Source organism: Aspergillus caelatus (genome assembly GCF_009193585.1).
Source record: "Aspergillus caelatus strain CBS 763.97 unplaced genomic scaffold BDV27scaffold_65, whole genome shotgun sequence".
Taxonomy (NCBI): domain Eukaryota; kingdom Fungi; phylum Ascomycota; class Eurotiomycetes; order Eurotiales; family Aspergillaceae; genus Aspergillus; species Aspergillus caelatus.
Genome location: NW_022475328.1, coordinates 106,143 through 128,175, shown reverse-complemented (window position 1 = coordinate 128,175; position 22,033 = coordinate 106,143). Strand labels below are relative to the sequence as shown.

The following is a 22,033-nucleotide window of genomic DNA, read 5'->3' as shown; positions in this document are numbered from 1 at the left end:
TATTTGTCAGAGCTAATTTCGGAAACAACGAACGAAGTAGAGACTATTGGCGTCGCAAGATATCGGGAGCCTTCTCTGTAACCCAAGGGATATAATCATACGTAATGGATCTTCATCACCTCTAAAAAATAAATGTTTAGGTCACAAGATGAATTGACTCTAGCTAGATTAGGATCTAGCTTATTCGCTCTCGAATCGACAGGTCAGCTCTCACCTTCAACAATACTACGTTGTTGGGCTCTGATGATCGTAGAACTTCTTTTTTGGACTCCACTTGGGCCTTGAGGCACGAGAACACGGCACATGCTGAGGCTCGAACCCCTATAATAGCCGGGTTTGGCTTTTCTCGACAGTTCAGAGAAGACGTGGCTTGTTATTGGCCCCAAGCCCGTCCGACCCTCTGCCTCAGCTCCATCGGTCGTTCTTTTGATTGTAATATACCCTTCATCGTCCAGCTCCTGTAGTGCTCGCCAGATACACAGACGATAAGTAATAGGTGGCATAAGGAACACTTCGTCAAATTCACCGTCCAGAGAGTTATGTAGAACAGAAGCTATACCGCAGTTTTCAGCTCAATCAGCAGAGTTACCCAGTTCCAGAGCTTGTCAGCCTTCTTACGACGGTGCCCCCACTTGTAACCTGTTCCGGTCTCGTGCCAAGAGGGGGATATGCCACCGCAGCCAAGGCTCTCTGCGAGTTTGAGGCCGTAACGGAATTAATACTTTGCGCGTACATCACGAATATAGGAAGGAATGATATGGAATTGCGTGACATGGCTTGATTGGAATTGCCCTAGGTAACTTTGAGATTGGGGGCATGCAATGAGTTGGCGAGCCATGCTAGACGGTTCGACTTTATATCGTTCGTTGGCACTGTCTGTAAGTAAATCTACTATAAAAAGGTAGGCAGAAAGAGGGCTGAGACTTGTGAGACAGGGCGGAAGCGGTCAACTGGCTGGTTTAACTGTCGATCATATTTACCCACCTGTCGCCCTCTGCTTCCCTTTCATGAACCCATGAAACCACTGCAGCACCACTGACCAACCCTAATATGAACACCTTCAGGTTGCATTACAGCTATTATAATATTATTAGGATCCACATTGATCGATGATAGCCACCAGCAGCGCGTGTGAAACATCGCCTCAGCCGGGCTCTCGCCCCCAGAACGCCTTGACCACCTTGTCCAACAGAGGAATGGTCATTCCTGCTCTTTGATAATCGAAGATGATCACGGACTAATCTCAGCTGTGGACACCGCATATATCATCCCCTCGTCCATTCTCTATGAAATTGTATGCGCCGAGAAGGTAAACCGTCATAAATAATAGTGGAGTGGAAAGGACAACATGCTCAAAGCTGTAGGATCGTTTATATCGGCTAATGGGGGCATATCTATCGACTCAATATATTGCGCGGCTACAAGAAGTGCTTACGACCGAGGATTGATATATCTTTACCGAATGCGTGGCTTCTACCCTCGAGCTGGCATTCCCAAAGCCTTTCGCAAAGGGGCATGTCGATGTCCTATCAGGGCCGCAATTATTACAGCACCGTGGTATACTGAGTATGGAAAGCAAGCGGAATTTCGAATTTTACAATACTTAGGTGCGTCATTGCCTGTGTACCTTCGGGATGAGGATAAGCCGAAGAATTCGCAGTACTCGCTACGGACTCTATATCCTGAAGAATCTTGTAATCTGACTTTCAGATATGGGACAGAATTACAGAGAGTATTGCACTTTATCAACCTCTTTGCATTTGACACAACGCCGTTAACGTACCCGAATCCTCTCCCTTTTGAGATACACCATCGATTCGCAAACGTGTTGCATCTCTTTTTCATCGAGGATAATGTTGCACGTGGCTGGCAAGAGTCCCATAGGGATGTCTCAGAATTTCCATGGGTGATTCGAAATGCCTTTACAGGATGTGGCTCTTCATACCGGTTTAGGCCCGTCTGTGATTCTGTTTGCTTCTTATATGGCCTGAGAAAAGGCTTTACGGAACATTGTCCGGTCAATGGGATCAATGAGTGCCTTTCAGGTCGGTTGTCAAAGAGTTTGACCCCCTTTCCAAAACAAGGTCATCGCGCTAAGATTGGTTGAGCTATATACCGTATACACCAGCATTGCAGCACCCTGTATAAGTAGATATTATCAAGCAGCAAGGCAAGGTGTATCTAATCATAACTCGTCTACACGGACAGCACAGCTCCTTGCGGATGTCTGGCATCTGATGTCGTATGCCGAGTGGGACTGATTTGCCGACGATCTAAAGGGTTGCATCGCGCAGTGACCAAAGGTTGCAAATCATACCCCATACGTGTTCGGGAACACAATTGGTGGCCCACACCTCGGTCGTCACATCCCTGATGGATCTGGGGGCTCTTCCAACTTCAATGTTCGCCTCACCAGCCATCTCAGTGATATATTAGCTAACATATTTCCTGGTCCCAATATTGGTTTCGATCATCGGTCATATTTTACGCTGGCAGACTTGCATCCCCTGAATTTGCCTGTGGACAGTGGACGGTTGAACGGATATGTCCACTGGGAATGTGTCGGCTATATGCCCGAGTACTGGGAGTTCACGAGAGCGATGTACATGAAAGGGAGGTATTTGAGCATACCTTTTTACCGATAGTATGGACATGAGTATGATGATGAATTCGAAGTAGAACGAAAGCTAGGACGTTATCAGTCTTTAAGAATGAACTACGGTACCCGGAAATATCGTTCGGGAAGGGAAGAGTTACGAAGATGTATCACTACTCTCCATAAGAGTATGCTGAAATAAATTCCGTAAGGGTAGACGACCATAAATCAGTGAAGTGAGGGAGTTTCATACCCAAACCAGTAAAAAAAAAAAAAAGGAAAGAAAAAAAGAAAGAAAGAATCAAGCAAAAGACAAAGATAGATCTGCAGCCTGAGCGCAAGCCAAATACCCCTCTTGGCCTGTTTGATGTGTTGGCATGCCAGCACTATATATGCAGCAAGGGATGCATCACAATTTTGCCCAGCTCACACGGAGACACAACAATATTCTCCAGGAAGTCTGGGAGGCGGACATCATGGGGCTCCAGAATCTCAGCGTTGAAACTGTTGTGACGGTACTAAGGTCACTCGATGTGCTGGACATATTGAATTTAAGATGTGTCTGCCGTAAGCATCACACTGCCTGATCGCTGGTGCTAAATAAGCTCATCAGTGAATGAACTTTATATCTAGGTTATATTGACCAGATTGTCCTGGGCAACATACTCCATATCGGAAAGTATAACCAGACAATGAATGATCGACTCTGGTCGCGACTTCTAAACGAGAAAATCGCGCATGATGTCTTCAATCACGAACACATCTCCCGAATCGTAACTCATTTACGGTCGGAGTCAACGGCACAGTGCTGTGCAGAAGACTGTATGCAAGCTATAAGTGTTGCCCTGGTCTCATACAAGGGCCGCGCTTGGGTTGCAGAGAACCTGAAAAGCGTCATGCATTGGGCGAAGAGTTGCGATGAGCTCGCTATCATGATATTAGGGGCTTGGCTTGGGTTGAGAGATGTTGTGAGGGGACTTCTGGAGGATGGTGTCCCGGCTGATCGGAGTCACAAGTACCTGGGCAGTGCCATGTACGCTGCTGCGTTCAATGATGATGAGCCTTTGGCAGAGATACTCCTGGACCACGGTGAGGGCGCTTGGAAAATGGACGGTGCTTATGGCGATGCCCTTCAGCTCGCCGCGTATAAGGGGTCGAAGAATGTAGCACGACGTCTTTTAGAAGTCCGCATGCACAGAGAGAAATCTCCAAATCCCTTCGGGTATGGACCGTATGGCAGCCCTCTGGGAGCAGCGGCTGCGGCGGGAAATGACGATATTGTTAGACTCTGTGTGCAATGGCAAAGGGATCTGAGACAGCTAGGTCCTCATCTACGGAGTCCATTATTTTACGCAGCAAGAAGTGGAAGGGCTAGGGTTGCTAAGATACTTTTGGACAGTGGGGAGATGAGACCTAACATGGATGATGACTTCAACGATACCCCGCTATGTGTCGCTGTGGAGCACAACCACGAAGACGTTGTTTCCGTACTCCTAAGTAGCGACACGGTTAGAGCCGATTATCAAGGAGTACGACATGACAAGCCAACCCCACTCCAAATCGCGGCCACAAATGGGTACGCTAATATCGTCCGGATGCTCTTATGCCGTCGCGATATTGAAGTCGGGGGACGGGAAGTGGGGAAACGTCCAATCTTCATGGCTGCGCTCAATGGCCATACGGAGATAGCGAATTTGTTGCTTACGAGGGACGAAAGCCACTATGTACGACTCTTTCTTCCATGGGTGGCGTCTCGAGGCCTTGTTGATATGGTCAAAATGGCATTGGACTCACAAATAGTCAATCCAAATGGGCATGATAGGGAGTTCAGGACCGCTCTCCATCATGCAGTAGGCCAGGATCGTGAAGACCTGGTAAGACTACTGCTTCAGTGGAATGAGACGAGCCCAAATCTCGAGGATAGCGTTGGCCGAACCCCACTGATACTCGCAATAGAGAGCAGAAACTTACCCATATTCCGCCTTCTATTAGACGATAAAAGGACTTCTATTGGCAAGAGCAATCTTCACGGCATGACACCATTGCATGTTGCATGTAAACACGGATATTTGACGTTTGTGGAAAGTATACTCGCCCGAGAAGACGTGAACATAAATGCCCTCGACGCGGCCTGCCAAACACCACTCTGCTACGCCATTGACTCCAATAGCGATGGCGTAATACAATTGTTGCTCGAAAATAAGAGCACTGATCATAGTCAGCCCGATAACAACCAAGGGAAGACTCCCCTGTACATGGCCGCCAAGAATGGTCACTCCAAGCTAGCTGTGATGCTTATGCAGAGATACAAAGCAAGCCCCAACTGCTGGTGTGACGAGTTCCTCGCAACGCCGTTGATTATGGCGGCTGCGCGCGGTGATCTTTACCTAATATCCGCCTTGTTAAAAGAAAGCGCAGTGGATATCAACGAGCCGAACAAGCTTGGACACACTGCGCTTGGTGTTGCAGCATCCCACGCTCAAGCAAAAGCTGCCCTCAAGCTTCTTGAGCAACCTGATGTCGACGTACATCTCTGGGCTGAAGATAGGACGACGATTTTCTTGATGGCGGCTCATGGAGGCCACCTGGATATCCTGACACACCTGTTAGCAAAGGGTGCTCATCCAGGTATCTGCAACAACATCGGAGAGACACCTATCTATGTCGCTTCAGAGAAGGGCCACTATGAGGCTGTTTTGATGCTACTAGCGCAGCCAGGTGTAGACCCCAATCAACCCACTCATTTTCGGGAAACACCTTTATCGGTGGCGGCGCGCAGGGGGCACGTAGCTGTGGTGCGTCTATTACTCGAACAAGGAGGCGTGTGTTTTAACCCGCAGCGTCAGTCATCTCAGAAACTGCTTTCGATGGTCACCAACACAGCAATAGAACAAATGTTAATGGACGCTGGTGACAGGTTCGTGGGGGCGCCGTAACGGTGGCGTAGGTATTCAGGGATAATACTTACTGATAGCTCGGTATGATGGCTCGGTTGGCGTTCGAGCTTTTCAGATAGTGAGAAGAACTCTTGGCAGGGTCTTGAACAGTCTCAAGATAGGATCAATGTGAGCGATGGGACATGATAACGTATGGTGATTTGTAATTAGTTGTTCTGGGCTTTTCGATACTTTACTCTCACTCACTAGACAGTCATCCACAAGAGGGCTATTCCAGACGTCTAAATTTGGATCTAGAGTCAAATGCACCACGTGTTATATGCGCAAAGAACGCACCCCAGTTCGTATTTCACTTGCGTAGCTGATAATTCATGATACTTGGAAAAAGAAAGCTACAACATTGAATCCCTCCAAACCACAAAACATCATAATAAACAGCGAGAGATCCACTCCATTCATACCTCATCTACACATAATAAAACCTCCCAGATTGAAATTTGCGTATGAAATCCATCCAACATATCCCCCCTACACAATCCCCAACCAACCCTAGCAACAAAGTCCCCCAAACCCAGAAATGCACATAAGAACCCCAATATCCCCACATAACAAACCAATATATGCATAAATCAACAACCCCACTATACTCAAAACGCCCAAACTAAAATAGCAGGTACCACGCATTCGTGGAAAATTCTCATCCAGGGATCGGCAGTTGCAATATTGAAGGATTTAATGAATTTAACGAAGAGGTTTTGGTATTCCCGAAGGCGATATGTGGGACGCTAGTCCGTATTGGGAAATTGACACCGGGTTCAATAAATTCATAACTTGGGTCCACTTGTCGGCAGCTCTAAAGGGGTTTCAGCTTTGGGGTATGATTGGTTCAGAGGGTAGAATGGTGATGATGGGTCTGGGTAGTTTTCAATGTGAAGAGGTGTTGAGGAAGAGGAATCGGAGTTTTAGTGGAGGAAGAATGTGTTCTCTGTGTTAATCATGGTAGACGTATTGTCCTCTTGTGAGGAGGTTATGGGGATCATGTATGGATTAGAGTAGCTGGGTTTTATGTAGTAGGGTAGATTCATGGGTGAGAATTGGGAGGGGTAGTGCTAGGTTGTTAAAGTTGTGTAGAATTTGAGAAGTTAAATTGGGAAATATTCTGTATATACATAAAACAGATCAAAGGAGTGACAGGAATGGTAACAAACATACTAGTTCAAGGTAAAAGTCAACAGGTACACATGTAGCAGTACATTGTCTGATGGCCTTCGCATGGAAGAACTGGGCATAGGTATCAGGATGACGTATCCCTATAGTACGCTGACCGGCAATTCGACCTACGAAGCCCCATCATCAGGAGTAATTGCCGAAAATCAGTACGGGGTTTGCTGATGGAACCACTCCATGATGAGCTCCACCTGAGCCTTCTTGGCAATGGGGACATTTCCGAACGCATTTCCGAGCTCCATGACAAGCTGGGTGCCATTAGCGCTGTTCGGGCTCCAGCGCGGCAGCGAGCCGCTACCGGTGTAAGATCCACCCTCGTTGGGATCGAGCGTCTTTGCAAAGTTCGCCCAGTAGGCAGACATCTTCTCCTGGATGGCATAATCCTGCTCGGTGAAAGGGTACCTATCGGCATTGGCGTAGAGAGCATTCAGTGCGTACATGATCTCAGACTGGTGGAAGGCGCCCTGGTCTTGGCCTGGTGGGGCATGGGTCCAGTAGTAGGTGTAGAACGAGGCGGAGGCGGACTTGTACCAGTCGGTGGCGTATGCCCAGGAGCCAACAAGGGAGGTATCGCGGGCAGCTGCGTTCCAGGCCCTGTCTGCAGTGCTTGCGTTGCCGTGGTCCGGGTACAGATGGAAATAACGGCTGGATAGGTTGCCGTATTTGAGAGTGGAGTAGTACTCGTATTCTTCGACAGTGTAATCTGTGCTTGTTGAGGCTCCGGACTCGTCTTTGGTGTTGCCTGTTATGACGGGGACGTCGTTGACGGGGCCGTTGATGAGCGTCTCCAGGTATGTGGAGGGAAGAACGTAGTCGTCTAGGACGGGCTTGAAAATGAGAGGATAGCCAGCAGAGAGCGCGGTGATCGGGTCAATCCACGTCTCGTTGACGCGGTCCTGAGAGCCGATCAGGAGCTCCTCCATGGAAAGCGTGCGCAGTTCCTTGACGCTGGAGACATTGTGGAAGGTAGTGTAGTTGACACCGTGCGTGATGGCAGCAGACATGTTAACGTAAGAGGTTGCGAGGCCTGCCAGCATAGGATCGTACGGGTATCTGATACCAGACTCAGAGATACCGCCATGGAAATAACCCTTAAACAAAGGGCTATTGACTGCATGATAGACCTGGGAAGAGCCGAAAGACTGGCCGGCGACGACCACACGGTCTGGATCACCACCGAACTTGGCAATGTTTTTCTGGACCCATTTGAGAACCTCGAGCTGGTCAAGGACACCATAGTTTCCGGATGTGTTGTGACCGGTGAGTTTGAGACCTTCAGCGTTGAGTTCCGGATGAGCGAGGTAACCGAATGCATCGTCGCGACGGTTGAAGGTGATGAGAATGACGTCCTTTAATGCCATTCCACCGCCATACCACCAGGCATCATTACTGGTCTCGTCGGAACCCTGGTTCCAGACCATAACAGGGAGCTTGGCATCTGCAGAGCCGGCATTCGTCCACAGGTTCAGACTGAGGCAGTCTTCACTGATATTGGACGCGTAGTTGCTGGGACAGGCAGGACCAAAGTCCGTCGCGTTCAGGGTTTCATTCCAGGGCTCACGTGGCTGTGGCGGCTTCCAGCGGTTTTGATACCCAGTGTCCGCGGCAAATGGAACACCCAAGAAGGCTGTCACGTTGGACTCGGAGATACCGAAATATTTCTCAAGGGTTGACTCGTTGAAATACTTGAAGCCCTGGATGGGACCGTAATTCGTCTGGATGGTCTGATCCCAGAGTTGAGCTTGGGCAATTGCAGCGCTCACGGCCAGTGAGGCTAGGCTCTTCGACAAATGCGAGGCCATCCTGGAATATAGTGTGAAGGAATTCAGTAAGATAAAGATACGGCGAGGATGATAGCAGGAGGAGAATAGTTCAAGATCCTCACAGAAATATATATACTTAGACACCACGCAACATCTGCTCTACGTATTTAGATGCCTAGCAGACAATCTAATCGGAAAATCAAGGTCCACGCCAGGACGCGTCAGGGACTCACAATACGCCATGTCCATGTCCACATTCCCAGGCGGTTTTCGACCATTATGTCCGACCTTAGACACTCAGACTGGGTGAATCTCCGAAGGGACAACGTCAACTTGATATGAATTCGGGCAAGCCCACCTAGTCCTCGGGGAAAGGACATGGTCTATACCCGAATAGTAACATCAGATAACTTTCTCGTCGTTTCTTTCCTGAAGAAGAAAGAGGAGTGAGAGCTTATTGTTACGCAACTTGAATGGGGATCATCGTGTCTCGGCCCCTGACGATCTTGCTGTGAAGTACAGCAGTTATATCTTGCCCTGCCGGTCAAGGTTGTGTTTGTGGCATGTGGCTCATTACAGGGCTCAGATCACCTGAATGCTTACCAGTCGGTTGAACTACATGGACTTCAGAATCGTTTGCAAGATACCTTGGCACACCAGGAGTTGTCGCGGACGCCAATTCTCAAATATGGGCCAGTGTGCGCAACCGAGACGAACTTACGACGGCGTCTTCGGCGATATCGATAGTCAAGGTGGGTCTGCATTACTTTGTCGGGAAATTAAGGCCGATGCCAAGTAGAAAAGAAACCGTTCCTAAGGATACGTTGTTGACCTCTGTATTTGACTGTATTTCACTGTATGCAGGGACCTGGTTCTTTCTGTTTATTCTCTTACTGTGTAGTATGCCCTGTTTTGCTTCTGTGTTTCTATCTTATAGGGCTGCATGGTAGACAAGGAAGCAGAGAGATCTGTCGCTGGAAAGGCTGTCTCATGCACCAGTGACCACATAATAAGATTGTACCAGGCTTCTTCGGCAATTACCATGTTACAATCTATATCTTTTTATATTCGGAATTCATGATCTTCTGTATGAACTTATGCTGGTTATTTTGAGTGTGTATTTTGTTACTGTCCCGTGTTTTTTTTTATACGGAATCGGAATAAGCCGACCTTTTGACCGGGAGGCGATGGAAGAACATCAACCAATCATGTCTCAGTCCCACTCCGTCTTCAATCAACTGCTGGACCTTAATTCTTCCTTTTGTCCACCCCAACACGAGAGAAGAAAAATAACCATGACTTTTCGGCGATACGGCTGCTCTATGGTCTCATCAAACGCTCTTCATCAGACTCTCGATCAGGACGATGGTAATCACGACCGCGACAAATCATCCCCGTAGACTTAAGAGGAAGAGAGTCGGCGTCGCGTGTAATACCTGTCGATCGCTGAAGATACGCTGTGATGGAGTTCGACCCCATTGCGGTACCTGCCAACGCCGCCGGGATCGCTGTGTCTTTGAAGATGACGATCTGCGTCCTCTCAGGTGCGTCTATTTTGCCTTCAACAAGGGCTGACGGGCCACTGACACTGCGAAAGAGATCGTGGGAGCCCTGTTATGCGAGAGGATACCCTAGTGATCTCTCCATCTCAACTGAATCATGGTTTACTCCGTCATGAGTCCGCTTCCTCCGCTTCCTCCGTCATGACCCGAGACACGACACATGAACGGGATGATTCTGGCGTAACAGCCATGGGTTTAACTGTCGGTCCACTGGACAGGGATCAGAACTCAAGTAGAGAATTCTTCGGCGACTCGTCGACAGTGGCTTTTATCCAACAGTTGCAGAACTCCCTTCCACCAACTATCAATGCACCAGGTTCCGGCCGCGAGGTGGTTTATCACTTGATCGACCTGCACGGTCATGGTAGGCAGCCCAAGCTCTCAACTGAACCTAAATTATCAATGGGACTGCTTCCCCCACGCCCATTGGCTGACCATCTGGTCGACTGCTATTTTTCTAAGATACATACGCTATACCCTTTTGTGCATAAGGATGCGTTTTTTAATGCATACAGGTCATTGTGGGAGCCTTCGGAGTCTAGTCGAAACACAAACACAGCTCATGGTCTGGGTATAGGGGACATAACTGTTAATCGCACCACTTTCCACTGTGCATTGAACGCCATATTTGCTCTAGGATGTCAGTTCTCCAACGCAGTGCAGACACAGCGGGAAACTACTTCAGAAGCCTTTTATCGTCGTTGCAAGCCAGTGCTGGATGTGGAATATCTTGAAGGGGGAGATTTAGCTTTGTGCCAAACTCTCTTGCTCATCACGCATTACTTACAATGCTCACGAACACCCAATCGTTGCTGGCACGTTATAGGCATGGCATGCCGGTTAGCTCAAGCACTAGGGCTGCACTCAGATCTCGGCAATGAACGTCGATCGTTTGCCGAGATCCAACTTAGGCGGAGGGTATGGCATGGTTGTGTAATGCTTGACCTGTACGGTGCCTTCTCTTTGGTTCTATCAGATGCATTGCTTGCTAACTTGTAACCTGGTCCTCTATATAGAGCCATTAGCACAATACTTGGACGCCCGGCAATGATTGCCCAAAAGCCACTTACGCCTCTCCCTGAGGCCATTGACGATTGTTATCTATCAGCAGATGCGCCAACTTGTAAACAACCGCCCCGCTTGCTATCACGTGTTGTATGGTTCATTGAGACATTGAAGCTGTACGATACTCTGCGCAAGATTCTGAAAGCATTGTATGATAATGCAGGGCCAACGGAAGCGGAGCGTGTGGGCAACCATCTGCCAACCGGAAACACTTGGCAAATTCAGAGCATTATAGAGATTGATGCAGACCTCGAGGAATTTAAGGCTAAACTACCAGAAGCACTCATGTGGGATCATGAAGTCTTACGTGATGGTCCAGACAATTTCCAAAGAGAGAAGTGTTTACTTCGAGCAAGGTATGCAAAAACGACACCCTGCAACTTGAGTGTATTTCTAATGTACGATGCCAGATATTCATACTTGAAGATTCTCCTATACCGGCCCATTCTCTCTCAGACCCTTCGCAACAGTGGCGAGACGTTATGTAGTGAAAGCAATGACTCCAGGCGTCATGCTTCGCTACAGTCCAGAATCAACCTTGACTGTTCCTTATCCTGTATCCATGCGGCCATTGATCTTATCTCCTTAGTACATCAGACTTGCAACACCGACCTATCCAGCGTCTGGTGCTACAACGTCTTTTGTAAGTATTCTCCTGCAATACTAGGCCTTCTTTATACATTATTACTGACAAACCCCTCCACAGATGCATTTACTGCAGGATCTGTAATTCTCCTTGCGGGGCTCTCTCAGCCGCTCGTGAATACTGTAACCTGGGAAGTTTTAGAACTATCTTGGCAGAAGTGTCAGTCTTCGTTGGACAAGTTGAGATTATATAGCAGCACGGCGGAACGCTGTGCTGAGAGCTTACGCATGATCAAAGAGAGATGCTCTATCACCTTTGCGCACTCTCCGATGTCGAGTACCAAAATAATATCGCAGGAACAGCCATCTCCCAATCGGTCTCCCATCTTCGAACACCTAAATCCTAGCGGATACGATGATCTACCATCAGAGGGGACGGACTATCTACCATTTACAGACGACCTCTTTCGCGATCTCGATTTCAATGAGGATACATTCTTCGACCCGTTCTGGTTCAGTCTTCAATTCTAATGCTATCATCGAATATTCCTATCTTCAATACCCCGAGAGATTGCGAATATAACATGCGTCTCTACTCATAGCCCCCGCCCTAACAAGAAGTGAAATAAAGAAGGGAGTCAGGAACCATTGGTGCATACTAGGACCCCGTATCCGTCGGTGAATCTGTGGATTTCCATTCCTAATTGCACGAAACGAAGCTGTTAAAGAAAGCTTCAGTGGTCTCAATATCTTCCAGGGTTGTGGCGTATCCAAGAATGCCGTCCGGTCTAAGAATCGCCACCCCACCACTATTGGTGGAAATGGTATATGCAGCGTGGACAGATCGGTCGGAATCATAATATGTATGACCAACCCTGGGGATTCCAAAGACCTGGTCACCTTCTGTGACGCTATGTGCAATCAATGTAAAGCACCGGGCCATGCCCTTAGGGAGTTTGTCAAGTGCTACAGCCAGCTTCTTCATCGATGAAGCCAGTGTCTCCCGGGTGAGGGTAGGCTGTCCAGCGAATATGAGAACAGACCACATTCCAGTATTTCTGGTAAGTTGGAAAAGCCGAATCGGGATACGGGAGCCGGGAGCATAGACCAGAGCATCTGGTGCTCTCCAGCCAGCTGAAACCATTCCGGTAGATGGAGCTTTGTTAATAATACTCTCATTGTAGTGAATTCCCAGTCCGATGTTGAATTGGATCGACTCATCGAAGAGCTTCGTAAATAGCTCGTTTGCATCGGCATACAAACTCTTGTGGGTATCTGGAATTTGCCCAGAAATGGTTGCCGAAAATGCCTTGTCTAGCTCAATGAGATGTTGCGCTGCCGGACGTCGCTCGTTGTCATATGTTCGGAGGATGTCGGTGCTATACCAGCCTTTTACTACACCTCCCAATTTCCAGGCCAGATTGACTGCATCGTGGACGCCAGTATTCATACCTTGTGCGGCACCAGAGGAATGTGTATGACATGCGTCGCCTGTCAGCAAGATACGGTCGTTGGCGAAAAAGGTATCAGCGACTCGTTGGTTGATGCTGTCATCAAACTTTCAATGAGAACTAGGAAGGTATTAGAGACAAGGGCTTGTGACCTACCTGTATAGCGTCCACCAGTCGACCTTCTCAATTTCCAATGAGAACGGCTCCATCGACTTGACAGCTTCTTCCTTAGCTTGCTCTTCTGTAAGCGAATTACCATATTTCGCTAGCATTTCGTCAGTCATTGCAAAGCCTATGCGTTTCACGCCATGGTCTAATTGGACCCAAAGAACGTTCCCGTGGCTCTTGGACTCAATGGACGCAAAACCAAGATCCGCATCTGGCATGTTGGTCTTGAACTGTCCATCAATGCGAACCCATTTAAAGTCTGTGCGATCGCCCTCAAATGGGATACCCGATAAACGTCTAACAAGTGAGTGTCCACCGTCCGCCCCAACAATAAACTTGCTATAAGACGTCAGACGGCATCCAGGCGAACATTATTAACAGGCCCTACTCACCTGCAAATGGTCAAACCTTCACCTGTATCAGCCTGGCGAATTTGTGAGGTTACTTTATAGTCGCCCTTGGTCTGGTGATCCACCGTGAAGTCTTCTAGTGCCCAACCGATATACGCCCGGCCTCCCATCTCCAGATAAGCATCCCGAATCACATTCTCAGAATACTTCTGCCGGATATTCAGGCAATAGTCCAAGAATGTGCCAGTCATCCGCTGGAACATCACATGCCAGCCTCGTGAGGTTACCCGCTTGCCATCTTTGTATGTGACGCTATTACGGCCGATATATCCGATTTGGTTCAGCTCATCCAGGAGCTCGAGCTGGTCAAGCATTTCCAGCGTTCGGGGATATAGGGTTGTCGCTCTGCCGTACATAGCTTGCTGATTCTTGTCATGTTTCTCTACATCAATGCGTTAGTAACTGTATAGTAACAAGGAACACCATCACTTACCGACAAGCACGGTATCCACGCCCTGCCTGGCAAGACCGTGAGCTACAAGAAGGCCCACAGGTCCACCACCAACAATCAGAACGTCCGTTTTGATGTTTGTAGTCATTGTTGTCAAACGCAGAATTGAACAAGAGGAAGTGTATGTGTATGAAGCAATATATATTCCCTTTAATTTCAAATATTTGGTTCTTCCCCCTTCCCAACGCACATATGGGTTTTATATACATTCGGCATCCCGGTTAACCGGCACAATAACTGTATGTAAGATGCCGATTTCCGTCAGCAAGGCTCATATCCGTACTACCTGGAAGATCGGGTGGGCTTGTTGTTCACTGGGCCACGTTCCTATATTTCCTATTCGGGATGATTACGTATGTATCGCTTCGTAACGGAAGCAAACCTATGCTGTGCTCTGAAGTCGTGAATATGGGTAAGTAATGTATCGGAAAGTAACGGTATGTGGGTCCATACCGGATGAGACTGGTGTTTTTCTAGAACCATATCCCCTACCCTGATTCTGCTAGCCAAAAATTGTTGGTCGGCATTAAGCCATGAGAAACACGTCAGATGAAATTGATGTCATGTCCACCTTGCACATCCGCAGATGCATTTTGGTGGCTTACTCATACTCGAGGTCGGCAGAGCTTTTACCTTTTGCGTTTCTAGCCGCGGCCGGACATTATTTATCTCAGCAGGCTCAGCTACTCTCGACAAGAAATGTTTATATTAGACTTAGCTAAGAATTATAGAAAAGTGAGAAATACTTTTTTAAAAAAGTAAATGGGACTTTTCGCACGAATCACTTACCATCACACCAACAGACCACATATCAACCTGAAAAGTCCAGGGAATCTGCAGAAGTACCTCTGGAGCTCGATATGAATCGGGGGTGATCCAGTCCTGATTTATGCGGCCGTCATCCTCTCGCAACTGGCCAAAATCTGTAAGCATCGGGATGCCGCCAAGTTCTAGAAAGGGTTCTCGAGACGACTAGACAGGGACGTCTGAATCACCGATGACAGGAATGCTGGGATCTTGCCATTCTTGATCCTCAATGTCCTTGAGACTATTATCATCCCCAATCTCAGTTAGAACGTTTCGGGGTGAAATATCTATGGATATATGACTATGCACATCGACTTTCTGGATTCTGACCAGGCCTGTGTGGATGAGATTGCAGGTTGCATGCAGCCAATTTATAGCGAAGAACAGCCGATGCATCAAAGATCTTACTAAAAGTTTCGGCAACATTGCATTAGGGGAAAGCTATTTGTAGCGTGCGCAGGCTGTGGCCCTGGGGCTTAGATACGATACAACAATGCCGTCCAAAAGAGGTGTGAAGTTCAAAGATGTCACTAGCAAGGCGGGTAAAACACAAACCAGGGTGACTAGCAGCTTCAGCAAATTTCTTCATGCGTTGGAGCATGTTGACTTCGTTCAGCACAGGCAATAGTATGTCATCATTCTGCCCGATGCACACCTTAAGCGTAGCATACTGCTTTGTTCTAAATATCTAAATCAATCAATGGATTCATCAGTGGGTTTATGCTCATACCTCTCATCCCGGGCAAGCCACACAGTGGAATAACCGCCAGAACCAAGCTTGGCAATAATCCGATATCGATCCCTGAGTTGTCACCAATACGAACTGGATAATACCGTTTCTCGTGGTAGAATGGTACTGTTTGCTCTTCGATTTGTGGATCGTCACTCATATTGCTGGAATGTCGGGAAGATAATAGGCGAGCAGCAGGCATGCAGAGCCGTAAATGCACCGAAGGTCGTAAATACATGAATTTCAACCACATATTGGGGTATTTTCCAATTGGCGGTAGTATTGTCCGTTGTGTGGATCGAGACAGGTCTCGAGAGGAGGTTGTGGCGGGCATCAATAAACTCCTTGCAGATCTTAGGCTGGACGCCTTAAGGCCAACCACATGATAACAAATAGCACTTCCAGGACAAAATTTCTTTAACATTCTATGGATTATATCTAAGTCTAGGGACTTAGTCTCTCGATCTTAAGTATGTATCTTTCTAAACTGGAATAAAGATCGGCTCAAGTAGATCCTATACAGTGGTGTTATATGCAATATCTGAAGACTGAGTGAGTTGTCTATGCCGCGTGGGACTTGGGCCTTGCCGATCAACAACTCACGAAAAGTTAGTTATGAGAACCGACTCGAAATTCGTGTCAACTTACACAGCTACAACAGTTACTGAGTCGCATTGACAGTCTGAATTCCATATAAGCTCCCGTAGGCTCCCGCGCATCTTGCATCTGTCTGTGCCTGCCTCTTCCCATGCGTGCAATTGACAGTCACCCCATCTTCACTTCCTAGTAAAGTATCATGGTTCGCCTCACGTCGCTGCTGGCGGCTCTGGTTGGCGCGACCGCCGCGTCGTGCCAGAATGACGGCCAGAACCACGACTCCTCCACCGGCTACACCCAGATGATCAGCTACGTCAAGCGCCACCCGGACTGGACTCGCGAGGACTTCTGGACGCACTGGCAGACAGTGCATGCGCCCAAGGTTGCTCCCCTGGCAGCCTATTTTAACATCACCCGCTACCAACAGGTATGTAAAGCGAACTCATGGATAATGACATCAATTGACGCGCCAGTCATTCTTCAGATCCAAGTTGGAGGCATGATCCCCCCTACCGCATCCGGAGCAGACAAGCCTGCCAACACCACCCTTGTTAGCTTTGACGGCATCGCCATGTTCTTGTACCCGGATCCCTCGGCGTTGACCGCGATGCTCGCTCACCCTTACTACATCGACGTTGTGGAGAAGGATGAGGAAACTTTTATCGATAAGTCGGCCTATGGTGCCGGAATGGTCGCGACCTATGTCGGGAACAATATCGAGGTGGTTAACGAAGGTGTCGATGTCTGGGTCGGGAACGCCGCCACGGCTGAGAAGTACCAGAAGCTTTTTGAGACGTACCTTTAGAGGATGTCTGTAGTTAGCTGCACGCATATCTCAATGGACTAATTGGTAATGTGCTGCACCCCATCGGGGGCAGATATGGCTTCATCCAAAGCTGAGATATGTGTCAGATATGTGGTCGCGTCTCATTAGCTTCGAGCTGGGTCTTGTGCTATATTAGAAACGCTAAATTAATTCATACCGATTTATGATCGTACTACAGTCACCATTCACTACTGAATGCACAGATGGCCCCTGTGGCAGCCTCAGAGACACTAGAACGCAGAGCTTAAACCCGCTCTAGAATGCGTCAAGACAGACGAATAGCTTTAATTTTTTATCGAGGCAGACTACGAATACTGTATTGACCGACTGCTACTCCTGTTTTATGCTATTGTCAGCGACGCCAAGGCCAGGGTCAAAGTCATGGGTAATAAATTATGGAACGAACATACCCGGGATTTTGAAGCAATGCACACAAACAAGCTGGTAGAGTCTGCCGTTCTCCCACCCTCCTTGCTCGAGAGTGGTAAGAAGTATTGTCGCAAGCCCTAAGTCATAGAAAATGCGCAAAGCAATCCACTATTATGTGCATATACAATAAAAATAAACAATAGACTGTGTTGTTGTACATGGTGCAAATGAGTTGAAATAGAACGAGATTCCCAATCACAGAAAGAGCAATCATGTATGGAGCAGTTGAGGTCTAAGGGATAGTGAGGCAGATACAGTTTTGGGTCATGCAAGACAATCAGGGTTTGCCAAGTTGCATTGCTCCGTTAGCAAAAACCAGTGGTGGGCAACGAAGTGTCGAAATAGGCATACGCATTTCATGCATTTGAACAGACATCCAAGACTCGAAGGATTTATGTCCAATGGCTGGCCTATTAACATGCTTTGATTAATCAGCCAGAGTGATTTTAAGGTCGCATATAAGGCAAAGGCATCGCCATTAATATTTTAATCTAACCTCCTCGTGCCCAAGCACGGCAAGGGATGACCTGGTCTATGTCCTCTATTATGGATATACCTGTAGAAAGTACAACGCACTACCACCATCTCTATCCACTTGGTATTTTCATGGACTAATGCCGATTCTTCACATATCTAGAGCAGAAACAATTGCGATAGATTACTAGTCAACAGCAACCACTTAAACACCCATAATGATATCGCTCAAGGCTAAATTATACAAAGACTCATTCTTTTCACCAGTAACAATAAGGAGGAATAAACCAGAAAAAAAGCGCCTAAGCGATAAACGACATAACCCTAGACAATTCAGCTATGGTCCACAACGATAGGAGAGGCATACATACAGCTCGTAGAAAAGCGCAGGAACGTCCTTCCAGAGGGGGAGACCAGCTCGATAAATAGATACGACGGCCCCCGTAGCGACAACTATCACTAATGGACGTAATAGTACAAGCCAAATAAATCTTAGTGTTGCAGAAACGATTCGCCTGTCTGGTCAGTGGGTAATGCCTCGGGTAAAGCACTGGGTCATAGTCTTACAAAATCGTGGTAACCATGTTGATTAACAATCGAGTCTTAAGAATCGAGCAACTTGGTTCTAGGACTATAAAAGATAGAGTTGCATATTAGAAGATAGCTAGAAGCAAGAAGACTGAGGATAAAGAGAGTGTGAAGCCAGTGCGGATGTTGTTATAGAGCGCTTTCTACGCAAATAGACGGCCTAACTGTCCTCCAGCTGTCATCTAGCGCGCCCTTGGCAGATTATAATCGGTGGAAATCGTATTGGCTGGAAGGACAAACGTATTGATTTTGATGATGCTCGAGTCATGCAAGGTAGGGTAAACATTTGTTGAGCAATTGAATAATTAGGCCGAGGGACAAATTGTGGTTGCCTAGTTGGCTACGCTGAAGTCGCCCTTTTTATTCCGAGGTTCCGCGAAACCACGTCAGTGCATCCACGGTAAACTACAAATTACTTGGCCTCCTGTTTTTGAAAACTTGATTAGCTATTTATGGTGCACATTAGCCGGTTTTGCAATGGAGGGCTCTCATCCGTCAGCCCTACAAGGCGGAACCCTAGTAACATAGTAGAACGAGTACACCAGTTTTTCTAAAATCACCACTTTTTGCAAGTGTACCCAACTGTATAATAAAGTAGAAGTGTTGCATGGATACCTTTATTCTTTGAGCCTCTATGTTTTCATGCGTTCGTCTTGGAAAATTCAACATCATATGCAGGCTTCGACCCCGGTCGCAAGAGAGAATCAGGCAACAGGATAAAGCTAGAAAAAAACAAGCAAAAGACAAGACGCGGGATGGCCCACTATTTGAGTACCTTGTAGGTGGCCTAATGCGTATTCAGCATCTAATATCCGGTTCACGTATCGGAAGATGCCGATGCCGTCTGCCTGTTCTAGAATCTATTTGGAAAGTTTCGTGAAAGAGATTCATAGATCTCGTTTGTCCAAGAGTTATTGCCGGCTGTTCTTTCAAATAATAACCGAACTGATGTATCCAGCTTCTTTCTTCCTCTTTTGTCAGGAAACAGGCGGGCATAGACTGATGTTTAATCCGAAACCAATATTGGGAGGTCAAGTTCAGCCCTATGAGGCTGCATAGCGCCATCAGAGTGGGTCTCGGCAATGGCCGACAGGGATGAACCGTTGAAGTATCTTACGAAAACCGAGCTGTCTGTGGTGGCGCGAGAATATTATCCGAGGTGCTAGAGTCGAATAGGCTATCACAAGGTAATGCGTGATACCAGAGACAGCGATAATAGTACAGTCAGTTCTGCTCATATACGGAGTGTACGAGAAGTATATCCGAGAACAGGCCCACTTGTCCACGGAGTAGACGTTCGAAATGAGTCCTTGCTCGCCTATCCACATAGCGAGCCACGCAAATGTAATTAGAGGGAATGTATTGGGTGATGAGAGTTGATGTAGCTCCACCGTTTAAGTGGGTTGGCCATTCGAAGGAACGCTAAAGCTTAGCGACTTTTGTAATATATTGAACAATCCGGATAATATGCTTAGTCCAGCGACCAGGGTGCCGGGTATCCTTCTCATCCCAGCAAGCAGTAGTAATCAGAGATTTAACACTATCGCACACTACCCCCAAGGTACTCGATCACAATACTATATCACAAAAGCCTTTTGCCTACAATGCCTCTATCCCGATACAGCAGTCCTCCTACCATCGAAACTTTCGTATTGTCTTCCTTTCACGGTAGTGCGCCATGTCTGCTTTTAACGCATCTCAGGTTGACCTGAACACGGCGAGCAAGGAAGATGTTCTGTGCTTCCTTGCTCTGTCAGACAATGATTATAACGGACACCTGGGTGCACGAATTTCTTCAATCTTTGTGATCTTATTTGTCTCCTCGGCGTTTACCTTCTTTCCTGTCGTCGCCAAAAGCTTACCGTCATGGAAGATCCCCTACAGCGTCTACCTGTTCGCCCGTTATTTCGGTACGGGTGTTATTGTCGCAACGGCTTTCGTCCATCTTCTAGACCCAGCATATAAGCGGATCGGACCAAAGACTTGCGTCGGAGAATCTGGCTACTGGGGCGAATATTCATGGTGTGCGGCAATCGTCCTAGGCTCGGTCATGATAATTTTCCTCATGGACCTGGCAGCGGAAGTCTATGTCGAGCGCAAGTACGGTGTACACAGGGACGAAGATGCTACAGGGGCCTTTATCCAAGGTGGACACCAAGATGTGGCCGCAGTTCACAACTCATATGATCAGGAGAAGTCCGTCCCGCCAGTGCGGACAGTCCCCATCTCAGACAGTGAATCAGCAACGGCAGAGCGATCTTTCCGGCAGCAGATTGCGGCATTCCTTATCCTCGAATTTGGTATTATATTCCACTCCGTCATCATCGGATTGAACCTTGGCGTCACAGGCTCTGAATTCGCAACCCTTTACCCAGTCCTTGTGTTTCACCAATCCTTCGAGGGTCTTGGTATCGGTGCAAGAATGTCGGCTATCCCCTTCGGCAAGCATACCTGGCTGCCCTGGATCCTATGCGCGATGTATGGACTCACTACACCAATCTCAATCGCCATTGGTCTCGGCGTCCGTACCACATATAACCCTGGATCTAAAGTAGCATTGATTGTACAGGGCGTGTTGAACGCTATCTCTGCAGGTGTTCTCATCTACAGTGGGCTTGTGGAACTGTTGGCTCGTGACTTTTTGTTTGATCCGGATCGCACTAAGCGACGAAGCCAATTGTTGTTTATGGTCTTTTGTACCCTGTTGGGAGCTGGTATCATGGCTCTCATCGGGAAGTGGGCTTAAGGGCTGCGCGATGCCAACTTTCTGATAATGACCTTGTTTTCTTATGTTCCCTATATGTTTGTCTTTGTATACACACTGTAATGTCGTGGACCGTCATGTGTGGTTGTATATAATGGTGGAGCCCTGAATACTATTGGCAAATGACCGTGGAATGTCCCGTAGATGGTCTCACGACGCAGCTATACTTGACCTCGTTATAAGCATTTAGCTCTAAGTGGACTTGATGTACAGTCGCCTCTTTGAATGTAGGGACATGTGAGACATAAGACCTAGCAGCTTAGGATATTCTTGATATTATAGGTAGTCATATCAGGATTTCTAGTATTAATGGAAGCGTTTTTGCCAACTTCGAGCCATGAGCTACACAATGCCGTCAGCATTCAATACGCAACGAACCCATCATAAAATACTCCATACTGTTCCCCATCACAACCCTGAGTAAAGCAGCTATAATGTTTGAAGCGTCACTTGACGCTGCGTGTCTCTTAGGTAGCGGCCGTGTCGTTTATTTTTGGGCGGCATGCGTTTTTCAGTTCTGCTTCCTGCTCCTGATTTGAGTATGGCTTAGTAATGTACTGTGCTCTCATACTCATCGTTTGAATTGAATGTCTATGAATTATAGAAGGTTCTCAATGTTATTAGTCGGCTTATCTACGCAAAG

At 47.5% G+C, this 22,033-nt stretch overlaps 7 protein-coding genes across 7 annotated transcripts; 4 read left to right on the top strand and 3 right to left on the bottom strand.

The window, feature by feature from the left end:
• Positions 1–3,288: 3,288 nt before the first annotated feature.
• On the top strand, positions 3,289–5,532 carry BDV27DRAFT_156734 (ankyrin repeat domain-containing protein; the record flags this gene model as incomplete). The annotated part of the gene is made up of 1 exon (XM_032072383.1): positions 3,289–5,532. The coding sequence occupies one exon, from the start codon at positions 3,289–3,291 to the stop codon at positions 5,530–5,532; it is 2,244 nt and encodes a 747-aa protein (XP_031928725.1).
• Positions 5,533–6,757: 1,225 nt separating this feature from the next.
• Positions 6,758–8,522, bottom strand: BDV27DRAFT_171491 (Alpha/Beta hydrolase protein; the record flags this gene model as incomplete). The annotated part of the gene is made up of 1 exon (XM_032075609.1): positions 6,758–8,522. The coding sequence occupies one exon, from the start codon at positions 8,520–8,522 to the stop codon at positions 6,867–6,869; it is 1,656 nt and encodes a 551-aa protein (XP_031928724.1). The 3' UTR covers positions 6,758–6,866.
• Positions 8,523–9,790: 1,268 nt separating this feature from the next.
• Positions 9,791–12,226, top strand: BDV27DRAFT_171488 (transcription factor domain-containing protein; the record flags this gene model as incomplete). The annotated part of the gene is made up of 5 exons (XM_032075608.1): positions 9,791–10,027; positions 10,081–10,997; positions 11,064–11,466; positions 11,521–11,753; positions 11,817–12,226. Exons 1-5 carry the CDS (start codon positions 9,849–9,851, stop codon positions 12,224–12,226), a joined length of 2,142 nt encoding a protein of 713 aa, XP_031928723.1. The 5' UTR covers positions 9,791–9,848.
• An 84-nt stretch (positions 12,227–12,310) lies between these two features.
• BDV27DRAFT_101882 (FAD binding domain-containing protein) lies at positions 12,311–14,282 on the bottom strand. The gene is made up of 4 exons (XM_032064289.1): positions 14,158–14,282; positions 13,707–14,106; positions 13,303–13,653; positions 12,311–13,242 (listed from the first exon to the last, which is right to left on the bottom strand). The coding sequence occupies exons 1-4, from the start codon at positions 14,261–14,263 to the stop codon at positions 12,396–12,398; spliced, it is 1,704 nt and encodes a 567-aa protein (XP_031928722.1). The 5' UTR covers positions 14,264–14,282; the 3' UTR covers positions 12,311–12,395.
• Positions 14,283–14,925: 643 nt separating this feature from the next.
• BDV27DRAFT_144298 (uncharacterized protein) lies at positions 14,926–15,583 on the bottom strand (the record flags this gene model as incomplete). The annotated part of the gene is made up of 3 exons (XM_032070242.1): positions 14,926–15,125; positions 15,285–15,423; positions 15,467–15,583. 3 exons carry the CDS (start codon positions 15,581–15,583, stop codon positions 14,926–14,928), a joined length of 456 nt encoding a protein of 151 aa, XP_031928721.1.
• Positions 15,584–16,424: 841 nt separating this feature from the next.
• On the top strand, positions 16,425–17,255 carry BDV27DRAFT_171486 (EthD domain-containing protein). Its single transcript, XM_032075607.1, has 2 exons — positions 16,425–16,736; positions 16,794–17,255. Exons 1-2 carry the CDS (start codon positions 16,509–16,511, stop codon positions 17,112–17,114), a joined length of 549 nt encoding a protein of 182 aa, XP_031928720.1. The 5' UTR covers positions 16,425–16,508; the 3' UTR covers positions 17,115–17,255.
• Positions 17,256–20,239: 2,984 nt separating this feature from the next.
• BDV27DRAFT_171482 (Zinc/iron permease) lies at positions 20,240–21,372 on the top strand (the record flags this gene model as incomplete). Its single annotated transcript, XM_032075606.1, has 1 exon — positions 20,240–21,372. The coding sequence occupies exon 1, from the start codon at positions 20,305–20,307 to the stop codon at positions 21,370–21,372; it is 1,068 nt and encodes a 355-aa protein (XP_031928719.1). The 5' UTR covers positions 20,240–20,304.
• Between the last annotated feature and the right edge of the window lie 661 nt (positions 21,373–22,033).

Excerpts from the sequence above, each read along its gene's own strand:
- BDV27DRAFT_101882 (XM_032064289.1), bottom strand. The coding sequence starts at position 14,263 with ATGACTACAAACATCAAAACGGACGTTCTGATTGTTGGTGGTGGACCT. Across the intron at positions 14,107-14,157 it reads CGTGGATACCGTGCTTGTCG|AGAAACATGACAAGAATCAG; the intron begins GTAAGTGATGGT and ends GCATTGATGTAG. Across the intron at positions 13,243-13,302 it reads GACTGGTGGACGCTATACAG|CATCAACCAACGAGTCGCTG; the intron begins GTAGGTCACAAG and ends GTTTGATGACAG.
- BDV27DRAFT_171486 (XM_032075607.1), top strand. The coding sequence starts at position 16,509 with ATGGTTCGCCTCACGTCGCTGCTGGCGGCTCTGGTTGGCGCGACCGCC. Across the intron at positions 16,737-16,793 it reads ACATCACCCGCTACCAACAG|ATCCAAGTTGGAGGCATGAT; the intron begins GTATGTAAAGCG and ends GTCATTCTTCAG.